The sequence below is a fragment of the Bufo gargarizans genome, chromosome 11, assembly GCF_014858855.1.
Source record: "Bufo gargarizans isolate SCDJY-AF-19 chromosome 11, ASM1485885v1, whole genome shotgun sequence".
Lineage (NCBI taxonomy): Eukaryota > Metazoa > Chordata > Amphibia > Anura > Bufonidae > Bufo > Bufo gargarizans.
Window position 1 is genome coordinate 13305078 of NC_058090.1, and position 17709 is coordinate 13322786.

Sequence of the window (17709 nt, forward strand, 5' to 3'; positions counted from 1 at the left end):
TCATAAGAGAACACCCTCATCCCTATAGCAGCCACGTGGTCCTGGTATTATGGGAGAACTGCCTGGGGAATGTGCTGGTCACCCCCATAATGGTTACACACTTAGCCCATATCTCCTTAGTCCAATTACTTTTGTTTTTTTCAGCTGCTTTTCTGACCGAGGCTCCTTGAAGGACATTATCCACACAAACGCAGTGACCAAAGACGAGGACGTGCAGCGCGGCCTGGAGAACAGCCTGCAGATCGACGCCTACGAGCGCAGGATCCGGAGACTGGAGCAGGAGAAGCTGGAGCTGAACAGGAAGCTACAGGGTTAGTAAGAGACCCCGAGCGCTGGGCTCCACATTGATCATGAGAATAGGTGGCCCCCATGTCACCCCAAATTCTCTGTGGAGCAGAGGATGCACATACATGTTCCACATGTTCTAAAAATGTACCTTGTTGGCAAAGACAGTTTGACTGAACGCTATACTACCCTCTGATCCTGAGAGAAGAGTGTGGTCCCAGAAGTACAGGAATAACTTAAAGGGATCCTAACAGTCCACTAGCCTTGTGTGCATTGTGTCTGATACCCACATTAAACTTCTCGAGTTCTGAGATGTACCCTACTTGCAGCTAAGCCTGGACATACAGCATAGCTGCAGGGTCCCCCAGGAGTCCTTTATGGAGTATTTCCCTTGCAGACTCCCAGGGGATGCTGAGGCATGATGTGCGGTTTGCAGACTTGGCTTCAATCTGGAAAATCGTGTGCATCTAGGAAATGTCAACTTTTAAAGGGGCTGTCTCACTTAAGCAAATTATCATGTAGAGAAAGTTAATACAAACCACTTACTAATGTATTGTGATTGTCCATATTACTTCCTTTGCTGGCTGGATTCAATTTTCCGTCACATTATACACGGCTCATATCCAGGGGTCATGGCCACCCTGCAGAGCCGGTACAAGGTAGCTGAAACAGGAGCGCATGCATGCCCAAGGTCCCTGCCACCAGAGAGACTGGAGCTTTTTCCTATAGTGTGCAAGCACGACCACTGGTGCTGGATTGCAGGGCGGTCATAACCCCTGGGAACGAGCAGTGTCTAATGTGATGGAAAAATAAATCAGGCCAGTAAAGGAGGCATTATGAAGAATCACAATACATTAGTAAGTGCCTTGTATTAAAGAGGTTATCCCATCTTAGACAATGGGGGCATATCGCTAGGATATGCCCCCATTGTCTGATAGGTGCGGGTCCCACCTCTGGGACCCGCACCTACAAGGAGAACGGAATGGAGAAAGTTGACGCACTGCGCATGCGCTGCCGCCCTCCATTAATTTCTATGGAGCCCCCGAAAATAGCCGAGCACTGGCTCGGCTATTTCCGTCGGCTCCATAGAAATGAATGGGAGCGGTGGCCGCGCATGCGCGGTGCGCTCCCATTCACTTCAATGGGAGAGGCAGGGAGCAGCGCCTGGTGGTGGACGGACCTCTGGAAACCCGGGGTCCTCCAGCCACAACTCTCCCCGGCTCTGTTCTCCTTGTAGGTGCGGGTCCCACACCTATCAGACAAAGAGGGGATATCCTAGCGATATGCCCCCATTGTCTATGATGAGGCAACCCCTTTGACTTTCTCTACATGTTAAATGCCATTTGCTGAAGTGAGAGAACCCCTTTAGGCCTCATGCACACGACAGTATTTTTTCACGGTCCGCAAAAACGGGGTCCGTGATCCGTGACCGTTTTTTTCGTCCGTGGGTCTTCCTTGTTTTTTGGAGGATCCACGGACATGAAAAATGAAAAAAAAAATCTAAGTCAGTTTGCCATTGAAATGATAGGAAAAAACGGACACGGATCACGGACACGGATGACAATCTTGTGTGCATCCGTGATTTTTCACTGACCTATTGACTTGAATGGGTCCGTGAACCGTTGGCCGTGAAAAAAATAGGACAGGTCATATTTTTTCACGGCCAGGAAACGCGGATCACGGATGCGGCTGCCAAACGGTGCATTTTCCGATTTTTTTTTTTTTTTTCCCACGGACCCATTGAAAGTCAATGGGTCCGTGAAAAAAAACGGAATACGGCACAACGGCCACGGATGCACACAACGGTCGTGTGCATGAGGCCTTATAGTAAGGAAGACGCTAGGGATGAGTTTTTGCGCTTTCAATCTCCACACTTGTCATAGAGACAGGATAGTACATGGTATTAAGGGGAGGCCAGACGCTAGTTGCTAGGACAAGGGGTTGCTGCGGTTTTTCGGATGCCATTTCCCATTATACTTAGCAGTTCTGCCTCCATGTTTCCAGGATGAAGATCAAAAAGCATTGGTATGCTGGCGACGCCTTCAATGTTTCTTAATCATTGCTCTTGCATTTACCTCCAGAATCCACTCAGGCGGTCCAGTCCCTCCAGGGCTCCAGTCGGTCCGTGGGAACATTAACCCGGGACAAAGAAATTCGGAAGCTGAATGAGGAAATCGAGCGCTTGAAGAATAAAATCTCAGGTATCTCCTGGCAGCAGAGACACGATGGGGATGTGATCGTTGGTGCCCGTATGTTCTATCATATATGTTAATATCGTTGTTCCTCCTAAAGATTCAAACCGGATAGAGCGACAACTGGAAGATGCCGTCGCTCTGCGGCAGCAGCTGGAGGAGGCTGCAAACAAGATTAAAAGCCTCGAGAAACAGCAGAGGACAGTGAAACAGGAGCGAGATGATCTGCAGAAGGTGGGTCTGGTGCTTGTGTGCCCAGAATTCCTGATAGTACGGCACCTCAGCTGTCCATTTTAGAATGATTGACTATAGGTGAAGGAATGATTGACTATAGGTGAAGTCACGACGCTAGGATATTGTGACAGAGTATGGGGAAACAGTCCACACACCGAGCACAGGAGGGAAGGGGATAGGAACAAGGCCTGGAAACTAGGGTAAGGGAGAAGGTCACCTCCTTAAACGAATCCAAGTCCCGACTCACTATCGGTATGAACTGACCTTGATGGTAGGAAGGTTCATACACAGGAACCTAGAGCCCTAACACATCCTGTAGTGCCCTGGTATAGTGACAGGACTTGAGACAACCTATTCCTCCACCAGAAGGTTGAACAGGGGTCTCCCTCAGGCCTGGATACAACAGACAGGGGAATATAACAAACAAAATACAAATAGAAAAGATGACACTTAACTTCATGATGAGCAAAGGCCGCGCCAGGAACTCGACAGAGAACCAACAACCAGCTAGCCCAGAGTCCAGAAACTGAAGCTATAAACCGCACCCTCAGAAGGGGTAAGCAGTAATAAATGGGGGAAGTTAAATAATCAAACCAACACCTGCCAGAAGTGTGGTCATTACCAAAACACAGAGACAAATGATCCACAAGGAACCATTCAGATTAACCCACGTTTTGACAGTCTCTGTAATCTCCTGGTCCCTGTCACCAGAGTGTCCATGACGGATATCTCAATATACGTGATGTAAAGTTAGTTGGTTGTTGACCGAGGACAGTGTTTTGTTTTTTTTAGTTTTTTTTTTTACTGAGTCTTGCGTAAGCTTCACATCTGTTCTGCAGGCCTGTCGTGTGCCTGCGTGAAAGGGAAAGGTGAAGCTAATTGAGCAATATCCCTTTAAAAAGTCACCGGTAAAACCTTACAGATGGGTAGGAAAAAAACTCCTACTGTAAATCATCAACATTCCTGGATTTAGAGCTGGAGGCCCCTTAGATGGCATTCATTTGGCCACTTGCTAAGCTTCTTGGGGGTCGATTCCACTCTAATGGTTCATCTGCCTCCTCTTAAATGGGTATGCCCATTTCGGACGTTTATTCTGTAGGACAGGGATGCCCAACCAGGCCCTCCAGCATGCCTGCACAGCCTTTAGGGCATGCTAAGAGGTGTAGTTTTGCAACTGCTGAGGCCGCAGCTTGAGCATCCCTGGAGTAGGATATGCCATTAAGGTCTGATAGTTCGGCTTGCCTTCTGTGAATGGAGAGGAAGCCATACAGGTACAGCATACTCTCCATTCACGGAGCTGTGGCAGTGAATGGAGAAAGCTGCGCATGTGCGGCATGCTCTCCATTCACAGCAGGGCTTGAGAAAGAAGCATGGACTAAAGTGGCGCTGCTTCAGCCACCGTGGCTCCTCTCTAATCGTCATTGCTGAGTGCACTCCCTTTGGTTTTGAGGAGGTAATAGGTTCACCTCAACTCGCTGCCTCTACCTGTGTCAGCACTGATTTCTCCACCACAAGGAGCCACACAGTAAACCTCGGCCTTTGTTTACCTGCTCGACCACAAGTATGTGCCCATTGTCTGATTTTACATTTCCACCTCTTTGTTCTCGGAGCTTGTCGCAGTACTTTGATTTACGTTGGGATGAAATGCGGTGGGCGGTCGCTGGAATGTCTTCTACGTCGTGCATTTCTGCAGCCATAATAATATTGTAAGGATTGTGCTGTAGATTCACGGCTTGTTTCACCCTGTACATAGTAGCAGCATACTTATTTCAAGGGTGATTTCCCCATACCTACACCCCCACCCCTGGTTATATTGCTGCACTTGGAAATGCTAGTTTTTTTCTGAATGCATTTATTTATTTATTTATTTTTTTATGCTTATTTATTTTTTGTAAATGCAAAGAGTATATGCAAAATAAATTCTATATGAACTGTTATGTCGTCTTCCTGCTGGATCCACTTCTGGATTTGGATAAAAAAAAAAAAACTGTGTATAAAAATGTCGAAATGGGGCTGGGGGGATTTTTTTGTGATTTTTCATTCGCTGCCATCTCCTCCAGTAGTGGGATTCCTGAGACGTGCCCACGGCATGAAAGGAGCGTATTCAGTGTTGCGTAGGGATTCACCTTCTGTCTACTTCATTTACAGCAACACTCCGAAGCCCAGGAGAGGCTGAAGGCTCAGAGCAAGGAGCTGAAGGATGCACACCAGCAGAGGAAATTCGCCCTTCACGAATTTTCTGAGCTCAATGATGAGTTGGCCAACCTCCGCTCCCAGAAACAGAAGCTTTCCCGACAGCTGCGGGACAAGGAGGAAGAACTGGAATCCATTATGCAGAAACTGGACTCCATGCGTCAGGAATTGCGCAAGTCTGAGAAGACCAGAAAAGAGGTGACCACTTTTTCTAGATTTTAAGCAGGTTTTCCAGAAGTTGAATATTCATGACCTATCCTGAGGATAGGTCATCAGTATCTGATCGGTGGGGCTCACTCCCAGCAATGGGCCATGGCACTCAGGCAAGCGCAGCAGCCTCTTCCTCAGCCTCGCGTCCATCGGTTACATGGCTGTCCTGCAGCTCAGTCCCTCTCAAGTGAATGGGATCGAGCTGCAATATCACACACAGTCACAGTATGGCGCTGTGCTTGGTATACTATAGAGCAGTGTTGGCGAACCTATGGCACGGGTGCCAGAGGCGGCACTCGGAGCCCTCTCTGTGGGCACCCGCACCCTTGAAAAAGTCTTTGGTGTACTAATATGCCTTTGATTTTTCCTGTCCTTCATCAGCGCAGTGCATACTATGAATGACACAGGCAGTGCATTGAATGTAGGCAGGCTATTATAGCTAAATGATACATGGAAAATATACTATATTGCTATTCAGGTTAAATTGCTGGCTTGGCACTTGGCGATAAATAAGTGGGCTTTGGGTTTCAGTTTGGGCACTCGGTCTCTAAAAGGTTCACCATCACTGCTATAGAGGGTACAGCATTCATCCGAGCACCGCAACCCCTTCAAACAGCTGATCGGACGGGGTGCCAGGTGTTGGACCCCAACAATCAGATATTGATGACCCATCCTGTGGTCGGACCCCCTTGCTCACTCATTGCCACTCTGAATTATTGTCATTGTTGCTACTACTAGAGAATTATTATCAACCTCATTTCGTTGGCAGCTTGAGGTGCAACTTGAAGACGCCAGTGCCGAAGCCTCAAAGGAGCGCAAATTGCGGGAACACAGCGACAACTTTTCCAAGCAGCTGGAAGGTGAACTGGAGACTCTGAAGGTACCAGATGTTGGGTCCATCCGTATACCTTGCAATATGTTGTGGTTGCTCCAATTACTGCCCAAATCACAAAACGTGACTGTAGCGAGGATGTAACATGTCAGCAATGGGTTAATTATAAGGTTATTTCTGCCTGCTTTAACCGTGTGACAAGAAGCCATGTCAGTGCATCTGAGATCAGTGACAGAGAGAATTCTGACCAGCAGAGATGAAAGCGCTCGTCTTATGCAGCAGCCTGAGGTGGCCAAGGTAACGGTAACAGCCATAGATATGAATGGCAGCTGCAAAACCACATAGCAGTGTCCGCTCGGCTGTTTCCATAACTTTGGCCACCAGGTAAGGCTACCTTCACATCTACGTTTTTACTGGATCCATCATGGATGAGCAAAAATGCTTCTGTTAGGATAATACAACCGGCTGAATCCATTATGAATGGATCCAGTTGTATTACCTCCAAAATAACCAAGACCGATTTTATTTTTTTCTTGTCCAAGAAAACGGATCCAGCACCATTCACTTGCGTTGTATTTCATGCCAGATGCATCTCGCTCCGTATCCCATGACGCACTCAAAAACACTGTTTTGCGGTGCTTTTTTTTTTGTGTGACATGAGAACGGAATTGAATGCATTCTGGTGCACTCCGTTCCATTCAGTTTTGTCCCGATTGACAATGAGTTTTCCTCCGGTTTTGAGATACTATGACGGATCTCAATACCGGAAATGAAAACTCAAATGTGAAAGTAGCCAAAGACAAGTGTTCTGATCTCGGCTGTGACTGGCTGAGGTGGAAATACCCTTTTAACCTCTAGTGCTGCAATAAAATGTGCATAAAAACATAGATTAAAAAATACACAGAGAACTTTTTTTTTTGTGTATGTATATATGTGTGTGTCTGTATATGTGTGTGTATGTATGTATGTATGTATGTGTATATATAGATAGATAGATAGATAGATAGATAGTGTGTTTACTCGTGTTCACTCTCTCTGAAAGTTTGCTGCAATGTATCAGGGCAGGCAAAAATGGTCTGGAATTCACAAGGATGCAAGGAACTTGATAGAATTGCAGTAAAACCTCTCCTGATGAAACTGCTTGTAAATGATTTTGATACATGTCCTCAGATTTACTACAAAATCTCTTCTTTTTTTTTTTTTTTTTTTGTTCCCCAGTTGAAGCAGGGCGGCCGCACATCAGGCGTCACATTAGAGCACCAGCAGGAGCTGTCCAAAGTGAAATCTGAGCTGGAGAAGAAGATCTTGTACTACGAGGAAGAGCTGCTGCGGCGAGAGACCTCGCATTCCTTAGAATTGAAGAACATTAAGAAGGGGATCCATGACTCGGAGAGCCAGCAGCTCGCCCTGCAAAAGGAGATTCTCATGCTGAAGGATAAGCTGGAGAAAGCCAAACGGGAGAGGTGAGACTATTACATGATGTGCTGCGCAGGTACCATCTGCTATCTACATAGGGATAATATTCCTCTTACCCATTGCATGCCAGCTGTCATCTGTTACTAAGGCCAGCCTCTCCTAAAAGTGCCCCATAGATTCTAGTAGTGTCTAAGGGTAATGGTGATTTTTTCCCCCCCTCCTCCATTGGCATAAATTATTATCTAGGGCTAAGACTATGGTCTTCAACCTGTTGCTGCTGTGAAAGAACAGCCACTGATACGCCCTTGCTTCTGCAGGCTGTCGGCAGCTGCTGGGAGTTGTAGTTTTCAACAGCTGGAGAGCCACAGGTCAGGGACCACTGGTCTAGGCCAAATGCCCCATTAATGGAGTCAAGTGTCTGCCAGCAGTTATTGAGTGACCTGGTGGGCTAGCAGTGAGTGGTCTTCTGACCATAGACGTCAATGCATATAAGAAACCTGGTTGTATCCCTCCTCTCCTGTTTTCCAGGCAAACGGAGATGGAAGAAGCCGTGGGAACTGTGAAAGAAAAGTATGAAAGAGAGCGAACCATTCTCCTGGAAGAGAACAAGAAGCTTTCTACAGAAACTGAGAGGGTAAGGCGGCTCTGACAGAGTTAGTCTTCATATATGCTATTGGAGTATTTTGGGTTAGTAGAGGGGTTGGGTGGTCCTTGTCTCTTAGCTAGAGTGGAGAGGCACTACAATGGGTGTCTCTGGAGGACCCAGCGTACCTGAGCATTACACAGGCTCTACATTGATTTCCGTGGGAGCCCTGTAATGCTTTGTTTTTCCTGCAGTGGCGCTGCAGGGTTATTTGCCAGGTTCTACCACAGATTACACCTGATTGATTGGGGGTTCCAGAATCGGGACACCTCTTCTTATGGTCAGGGGCTTTTCAAGTGGGTTGTCCAAAGCGGAGATCCCAGTCACAGACCAGTTATGATTATTTCTGCCATCATCCAGTGCATTGCTCACTATCCCCTCACCTTTGGTGAAGACCCTTCAGCTAACTCTATTCTGCTGTGACTTTTCCAGCTCTGTTCCTTTGTGGATAAACTAACGGCACAAAATAGACAAATGGAGGATGAGCTGCAGGATCTGACCACCAAGAAGGAATCCGTCGCTCACTGGGAGGCTCAGATTGCGGAGATCATCCAGTGGTAGGTTACCTTTCACCTTCATTTTCTGTCGCATTAAGTGGCCAGCTTCTCCAGCAACCTAAAGTGGTTGTCCAGGATTTTGCTATTGATGGAGTGACACCGTGCACCTTTGACAATCAGTTCTGCAGTAGCTCCTGCTCCCGTAGTCTGCCCGAGAATAACGCAGCTCCGTCCGTTGTAACTGCAGCAGTGAATGGAAGGAGCGCCGCAGGTCGAAGCTCCATCCACTGCACAATGGGTAGTTCTGCCGCCGGATGTACTGACAAACAGCTGAACAGTGGGGCTGAGGGGTGTCAGATCCCCGCCGTTCACATATTGATAGCCAAAGGATACAGAGTTAGTAAAATCGTGGACAACCCCTTTAAACAACAAAAGACTTGGGGTTATTGACAAATACAGCAGTTTTATTATCCATTCGCAGTGTTTGCTCAGTCGTATATAGGTGACTATTTGTTTTTCAGGGTGAGCGACGAGAAGGACGCCCGAGGTTATCTGCAGGCCTTGGCGTCTAAGATGACGGAAGAACTTGAGACGCTGAGAAGCTCCAGCCTGGGATCTAGAACGCTGGTAAGTGCAGGTGTTCATGGGAGAAAAGCGTCACCGCGTGACTACTTTTCCTAGTAATGTGTTTTGGTACATTGTGTAGCTAAATAAAAAAAACTTTACCGACTGCATCGGCAACGAGCTGAATTGAATATATTCTGCATCGACTCAAGTGGTGTAACCTTAGCTGCAGCACTGGTTTAGTGGCTTCTGGTCACCCGACTATGCGGGGAACTACAGCTGACCCCATTAACTTCAGTGGGGCCAGGTTGCGATATCCTGCACAGCTTGTGGTTGGGCACAACTATTTAGTTGCAGCACCTTTCTTCAAGATTGAAAGGATCCCTGGGGTCAGATCATCACCAATCATAAAGCGATGGCCAATCCTAGCGCTGTGTCATCACTTTATCAGAAGGGAATATTGTCCCTAAAGTGCAGAGACTTATGTATGCTATGTTAAAGGGGTTATCAGAGACAAAAAATGTCCCCCATATGCCCGGGCCCCTCACACTGAATCTACTTACCTGGCTCCCTGTGCCGCTCCTGGTCCCCGTTCCTGGCTGCTCCCCCTTCCCCCTTGATGTTTTCTTCCGTGCAAAGGGGTGAAGCAGGGGCGATGTGGGGAGCCAGGTAAGTAGAATCAGTGTGAGGGGCCCAGGCATAGTTTCGGAAAACCCCTTTAACTAATCCTAAATCGGAGATATTCCGTTTTAATACTTGTGCCCCAAGTGAAATAAGGAAGGAGTGAGATATTTTAGTTGGTGAGTACATGAGAATGATCACAGCAGCACAGATTATTTCAGGTGATGTTTGCTGAACTTGTGGAGGGAGGCAGCGTACTACCCACTAGTGGTGATGATGTGGACAGGTGCATGGAGGACATGATGAGAGGAGGGACTGGAGTCCAGCAGGAGGTCATGGACTGGTACATAGAGAAAGGTGCAGAGCACCACAGCATCAGAGTATTTCAGCAGAAGAGTCATAGTGAAGGGAGCAGAGCAGCACATAGCATTTAAGGACAGGAGTGGTAGGAAGCGAGAGATGCCGAGCAGCACAGAGTATTTCAGCAGAAGAGTCATAGTGAAGGGAGCAGAGTAGCACATAGCATTTAAGGACAGGAGTGGTAGGAAGCGAGAGATGCCGAGCAGCAGGACAGGAGTGGTAGTGATAGAAGCAAAGCAACGCAAAGTATTTCAGGAGAGGCGTGATAATGAAGGGAGCGGAGCCTACAGAGTATTTTAGGACAGGAGTGCCACAGTAGCACAGAGTATCTTTGGAGATCGGTGTCATCATGTGGAAAGTAGTTTTATGTTGCAAGTGAGAGAAATCGGGGTCCCCTGCAGCACAGAGTATTTTTAGGAAAAGACTTTGATGATTTTTGGGGATATCATAGGTTCGATTTACATAGTTATAGGGTGCCTAGCAGCGCAGAATAATTTAGGATCTTGTGGGTGGCTACCATCCGATTGAAGCAGGCTTCCTAGCAGCACAGAGTATTTTAGGAGGAGTGTGCTGATCTTGTGGGAAGTAATAGCCTGAGAGTTGCCTAGTCAAAGCAGGGTCCCCAGCAGCACAGAGTATTTTAGTAGATGAATGTGCTGAACAGATGGGCAGTCTCAGACTAGTTTATATAGTTTGTAGGAGCAGGGTTCCCAGCAGCGCAGAGTGTTTTAGCATCTTGTGGGAGGTTACCTACAGGGTTGTAGTTTTGCTTTCATTTCTGGTAACTCATTGTGTTCTGATTGTTGCTTTAGCCTGAAATGTCATTCTCGCACGGCCTGGCCCCGTACAGTGCAGATAGGCTGGTGAGTTTTGTGGGGTCGCGTCCGTCCCCCCCCCCTCCTTTATCTGGTGGTGGGAATCTGCAGATCTGTGGTGTCGCCGCTGGATTGCTGTCATGCATGTGTCACTCCTTGTAAAACGTCTGCAAACAAGGTCCACAACTTCTAAAGAAAATTCTTACGAAATCCGGTCCCTGGGTCGCCCACCTCTGTCAAACGGCTGTAAATTCTTGTGACAACGCTGGGTGACAACCTCTGCGATTCAACACAGGTTGTCGCACACATTTTCCAGACTCCTGAATAGCACCTGCTGCTGGGTAACTATGAGGCATGAGCTGTTCAGGAAACTGGGGGTTAACTGTGTAGCAGCTGCTCTATTATCACCCAGCTTTCCCAGAAACAGAGGAGGATGACTCAAGGACCTGTCATTACTGGAGATTTCTGATAATTCTGTTCTAAAACCTTCTGTGAATCCGTCACTTCTCTGTAATCTCGCGGGTCTTTTTCTTTGTTTCTGGTGTTTTCGCCTAATTCGGTGGATGGGGATAATGTAATTCTGATAATTTTCCATAAATCTGGTGTTGGTTTTGTAATTTATCCACCTTCTGTGATGTGTAACTTTGTAACCTTCATACGTAAAAGGCAAATGACTTAAAAGCGCCTCTTGTAAGGTCTGACATGGCGCTAACACTTCCTCAGGGGTTGGTCCTGCTCGCTCCCGGTAAGTCCTCCCCTCGCATGGAGGAAATCGGCTGCACTCAGCCTTGTTGGTAGTCAAACCACAAAGCCGGGAGAGATAAGCTGCCGCCAGGCACCCCTTATCCCTTGCAAAATATAAAATATGATGCATATGTCTAGTATGCAATGTACTTGGCACGTTGGGCGCTGCTTCTCTCCAGTATCAGATGGACTGAAATCCACCAGTGCACTGGTCATCCTCATTGGCCGGTCCACAAGTCTGCAAGGTTTATATTAGGGCTTAGTAAGAGCCCCAAAATAAGAGTGTCAGACAGGATGACCATCAAGAATGGACAGCAGATGAGAGTTGTAGTCTGCAAATGAAGCCCCCATAAGGAAACACTTGGATGCTGGAGTTTTCCTTTGTGTTTCGGTTGCATTAAACCCTCCCGTGTTGTTCTCTGCAGGATCCGCTCTGGAAGGTCCGGCGCAGCCAGAAGTTGGACATGTCGGCGCGGCTGGAGCTGCAGTCTGCCCTGGACGCCGAGCTCCGCGCCAAACAGGTGGTGCAGGAGGAGCTGAGGAAGGCAAAGGATGCCAACATCTCATTCGAGAAGTAAGGAGGGGTCTAGATCAGTTCTAGCGCCGCTCATAGACATGAAGCAGGCTCCATAGGCAGGGATTTGTCTAGGGTTCCCCAATCCTAATCTAGGACATTTTTAGTTTTGAGATTAGCCCAGCTGTCCCTGCATCTCCGAGGAGAATGTCTAACTGGCCCGTACTTACTCCAGAGATAAGTGTTAACAAATGTGTATAAGAACCACTTATCTCATCAGTAGTCTGCGGTTTAAAAAGACATTAAATGTTTAATTTTAGTGTTTTGTCTGTGACCAGAAAGCGTTGTTGTCACCAAGATTGCTGACTGTTTCCATTAGTGACCTGGTACTAACATTAAAATTTTTTAACTTTTTAAGTAAACTAAAAGAAGCAGAGGCTAAAAACAAGGAGCTCCTGGAAGAAATGCAAAGTTTGAAGAAGAAGCTGGAGGAGAAAAGGAGAGATGATGGAGGTCAGTGCGTACAGGAGATATAGGGGATAGAGATGAGCGAACTTCTGTTTTAAGTTCGGCGTCTAAAGTTCGGCTTCCGGTTAGCGGAGAATCCCGATCTGGATCCGGATATGGATTCCGACTTCCGTTGTGGTCCGTGGTAGCGGAATCAATAATGGCCGATTATTGATTCCGCTACCACGGACCACAACGGAAGTCGGAATCCAGATCGGGATTCTCCGCTAACCGGAAGCCGAACTTTAGACGCCGAACTTAAAACAGAAGTTCGCTCATCACTAATAGGGGAGGCTTTGGGTTTTCTGCTTCATGGATCCAATTCTATTTCTTCCTTCTGCTTCAGGTCTTAAGCTCCCAGATTTCACGAGTCCATCTTTGAATACTTCAACACCTCCCCCCTGCCGCATGACCTAAGGGTGAGTAGATGGCTCTATTCGTAGAACACGCAAACCCACATCTCCTGGGACCAAATCTGCCCTTTTTGTCAATTACATGCAGTTTAGGCGGGGTGCTGGATCTCCTTAGAGAGACCAGTCCTGCATGGAGACTCGCTGGCAATGCTTCATGGGAACAGGATATGCAAAGGGATATCTCGCATGGAAGAGAACCATCTCACTAGCGACACCTTGTGGAAATGGTCAATTGCATGCAACGTTTGAAATGTATTTAGTAGTGTTTTTTTGTTGTTTTTTTTACATTAATTTAAAATCGTAATATTTCTGCATCATTTCCACAACTTTCCTAAGATCCATCAGAGGCTAAAAATCTGTCCTGACCTCATGACACAGCTGCAGTTTGCTACAGTGTGTCGCTGCAGACAAGTGTACCCTATAGAGGATTGTGTAAACTGGATGCAGCTGTAGCAACCATCAGCTGTAGGGGGGGGGGGGAGTATTATGCTGGATTGCAGATTTCCTCTTCACGGAGTCTGTCGGGTGTTTGAAATGTGTATCAGAAGGATATGCACCAGTTTCTGGATATAAAACTGCAGTGTTCCTATTCACTGATGGCAAGCAGAAATCTTTAAATTGTGAATAATCAAAGCATTAAGTGTATGCGAAAGCGTCAGAACTTTTAATGAAGCTTTACATCATATTCCATACCCTGTGTTTTTGGGGTACCTAGTACTGATGTGATCTCCCTCATATTTGCCCCTGGAAAGGCTCCCGTGTCTACCTCCTCCATGTCCTCACTGCTAGCGTGCTGGGAAGACGTAAGTCCAGTCACCGCACCTGTCTAACCGTCCACCGTTTACATGACTTTTAACCTGTGTCTGGACCTAGATCTCTTCACTAATTCCCAGGCTGATATTTCTTTGGCGCGCCCATAACAATACAGGGAGCGGTCTCCTCAGCGCCATATTATTTCATCTAATATTTGTTTAACCTTTCATTATTCCCAGGACTTGGCGCCGACCAGCAGAAGGTTAGAGCATTCATTGTATTTAGCTTTAGGCTTCACTTTTCACGGCTCTAGATGCAGAGTCGTTCAATCCAAACTAGCCATAGCCAAATACTGACCGGAACGGGAATCCAACATGCTGGAGGCACTCCGGGTCAAGAAAGAAGAATTTGCGTTAACTGGGTAATGAACAGAACACTTGCACGGCGCCGTCCGTTTTAGCTGCAGATCCGTTAATTCCCAGGCCCCTCTCATGTCGTCCAAGGTGGCCGCACCAATTATTGGACTAATTGATGCACACTGTGCACTTGGTATCCCAAGAGCCTTCCTGCCGCCCTAGATATAGTCAGCACTGCTAATGTGAACAGTGCTGGACAAGTAGGAAGTGATTTGGGCTACCGATGCACAGTGTGGGAAGCCGGGCGGCCATCTTGGAGGACAGAAGAGGAGCTCTGGAATTGGCAGATCTGTAGCTAAAAAGATGAAAAGGAGGCACCATGTAAGCATTCTGTTATTCCCCGGTTAATGTAAAAAAAAAAAAAATCTTGAACCGGAGGATCGCTTTAATTGATCCATTGTTTTGCCCAGAGATAAGCAGTTCCAAAGGTGTCTGGAAGCCACTTATCTCTACTACATTAAAGGGTATTCTTATCTTATAAAGTGATGCTATTTTACTAGGATATATCGTCACTAAATGATCAGTGGAGGTCTGACCTCCAGGACCCCCACTAATCATGAGAATTAAGTGGCTGCATGCGCTGGTTTAGTGCTGTCTATGAGCGGACTAAGTGCTGATGTGCATGGAGAAACTGCAAAATATAACTGCCGTGGGGGTCCAAAAGGACAGACCACCTCTGATCATAAAGTGATGGCATGTCCTAGCGCGAGCTGCTCCCTACTTGGCTCATTTGTAAAGGAAAGGGATGGATTTGAGTAAGGCCTCATGCACACGGCCGATGCTTGGTGGCTGCTGCACACGGATCAAGTTGAAGGGGTCCGTGATCCATCTGCAGAGCAAAAACATGGGCATTGCGAGAAACCACGTGGGGTTCTGTCCCTCCATTCCGCACCAGCCGGATTGTGGATGGGTCCATGTCTGTGATATGGTGCAAAAAATGTCCAGTGCCCGTATACTAAACCGTTTCTCCCTGACCCGTTAACCAGATCAGTCCTAACACGGATGATACACTGGTCTGCTGTAACGGTAACAGACGATTTGTCTTCTTTCACAGTCCAGTCTGATCAGCGAGCACGAGATCTCTACCCCCAAACCAGACGTCTCCCCATCACTGCTTGCACCTAGCAGCCAAGACCAGCAGCCAGAGGTAAGTGCCTGCTCTACAGCAGGTGTCCTGTTCACCTTCTCCCTGCACAGTGGCGCTCCCGTCCTTTTGCTATGTGACTGTGACCCTGTTCCAGTCAGTGAACTGTTGCGTCTCCATGCAGGGAAAATTTGGGAAGGAGCTAAGGATTGGCGAGTGTACTGCCAGTCAGATCCCTGGCACTAAGGAAGTTTGCCCTATTAATGTTTTCTCTCCATGCAGGAGGTTATAAGGACCCAACCTCGGACGCCTCCCGCGCCGTCCCCAACATTTACTCCATTGTCCAGCTCTGCCCCAAAGGTATGTCCTCTGAAAAGAGAAAAGGTTGCAGTTTCTGCCTGCAGTCGGGCATTAGACAGACCACCCAGAATGCACTGCTGTCAGCTGCTTTGCATTCTGGGAGATGTAGTGTTCATAGCTCAGACTCCACAGTAAATCAGCAGAAAGCTGAGCTGCCCTTTACATATTTGGTTTCTGACCTGTACGCCTTCAAGTATTCCGTGTACTCTCATCCCGGTGTCCTTCCCAGTGCCTGCTGAGATCTCCTAGTAAATCAGCTGATCACACACTTCTCCTCTAATCTGCTGACACAATGTCCTCGCCCATTATCAAGGGACCGATATTGTGTGGCCGGGGAGGTGTGCGTCTTCCTGCGCCTCTGTGCAGTCAGCACGGTCTCGGCCAGGAAGCTGCCTATAAATGTGTCTGTCTTCAGCAGCGTCCGTACTGGGCTGCATTCACACGTGCAGTTTTTATAGTAGTCTATGGTGCAGGGTGGTTGTTTTGTTTTTTCCAGCCAGGATTGGGTTCAGAAGTAGTCTGCAATATAAAGGAAGGAATTCTCCTTCCCACTGGATGTGCGATTCCAGCCTCAGGGTTGAGTTAAGCTCAGGCCATAGATGAAGGTGAGATCATTCACTTATGTATTAGGGAACTGCCGCACATGCAGTCTCCTCGTACATATGTTCATGAGAAATAAGTCCGTAATCCACTGTCGCTCCTGACCCTTCCCTGTGTCTACCGGTGCCTGGTCCCTCTCAACACCAGAAGATGCCTGCTCAGCCAGTCAGTGACCCCAGTGGTGACCCACCTGAACCAGTGATGGGGTCCGGAGCAGCCACGAACAGATGAGGCAGCAGGGAGTATTGACTCTGTGTATATATTGCTTCCTCCCCTTTAAATGGTTTCCACCGGATAGATCATCAATATCCGATGACTATGGGGAGCTGTGCTGCAGTACCCGGCACCCACTACGTGGTCTTCTGCTTCCTGTGCCATCCACGGTTATGTTTCTAACGGCTGCCACAAACAGCTGATCAGTGGAGGACCCCCACCAGTCTGATATTGGTGACCTATACAGAGGATAGGTCATCAGTATCTAAAATGTGGAAAACCTGTTTAGCTGGACTGTCCAGGTGCTCATACGCATAAGAGCAAAGTCAGCCAAACCACCCCGATGACTGACAGGAGTGGCAGATGTTGGAGGAAATAGGGATTGAAGAGTGACTTGGACAGCATAGTCCCCTCTCTCCATTGAGAAAGCACATGCATGCTCAGCCAAAGTGAGAGCATGCATGTGATATGGGGGAAAGCAACGTAAAGCATGCATTAACAGTATGCTTAGCAGCCTGGTTTGGACAGTCGGTGGCTTTTCACCAAAATATTTGTTTGTCCTCAGCCCAAGGCTCATCAGCTTGCAATCAAGTCCTTCACGAGCCCCACACAGTGTTCCCACTGCACGTCCCTCATGGTGGGATTAGTACGACAAGGCTTCGCCTGCGAAGGTTAGTGCGGATCAAGATTAGAAAAACATGGCTGCTCTCTGAAAACTGCGCCAAACGGTCCACAGGTTGCGTGAAGTGTTGCAGCTCAGTCACGATAACTTTAATGTGCAACACCTGACAACTTGTGGACAGGCGGGGTGCCTCTTCTGTCTTTCTGGAGAAGCTCTGTATAAAATCATTGCAATATGATGTCGACTAGATCGTAAAATTGAGATTTTATTTAACCCCTGGCAGTGTGTCCCTTTGCTTGTCACGTGTCCTGTAAGGACCTCTCTCCACAAGTGTGTCCGATTCCAGCTGAACAGTCTAAAAGACCCCTCGGGGTGGACGTGCAGCGCGGTATTGGGACTGCCTACAAGGGCTACGTCAGGGTAAGTGTTCATCTTAAAGGAATGACGCACTTTTATTTCATTGCATTTCACAGTAGATACATTCCATCTGATCAGTCATATTGTGGGATTGCTAATTAAGCGATTCCCTACTATTTTAAACGAAGCAACTGGGGGGGGGGGGTGTTGCATTGGTTAACTCAGAATTGTTTATGATGCACCTTTTTGACAGATCCCAAAGCC

The 17709-nt window shown here is 47.5% G+C and overlaps 1 protein-coding gene across 1 annotated transcript in view; it reads left to right on the plus strand.

Annotated features, from left to right (window-relative positions):
- The window catches only part of CDC42BPB (CDC42 binding protein kinase beta), a 52758-nt gene that overhangs the window by 24992 nt on the left and 10057 nt on the right, over nucleotides 1-17709 (plus strand). Inside the window, 18 exon segments of the mRNA XM_044271441.1 lie at nucleotides 145-311; nucleotides 2367-2486; nucleotides 2578-2711; nucleotides 4860-5102; nucleotides 5884-5994; nucleotides 7165-7409; nucleotides 7891-7996; nucleotides 8438-8562; nucleotides 9024-9129; nucleotides 12032-12180; nucleotides 12539-12633; nucleotides 12974-12991; nucleotides 12994-13046; nucleotides 15264-15356; nucleotides 15576-15653; nucleotides 17032-17137; nucleotides 17372-17508; nucleotides 17699-17709. Coding sequence (XP_044127376.1) covers nucleotides 145-311; nucleotides 2367-2486; nucleotides 2578-2711; nucleotides 4860-5102; nucleotides 5884-5994; nucleotides 7165-7409; nucleotides 7891-7996; nucleotides 8438-8562; nucleotides 9024-9129; nucleotides 12032-12180; nucleotides 12539-12633; nucleotides 12974-12991; nucleotides 12994-13046; nucleotides 15264-15356; nucleotides 15576-15653; nucleotides 17032-17137; nucleotides 17372-17508; nucleotides 17699-17709 — 2097 coding nt within the window.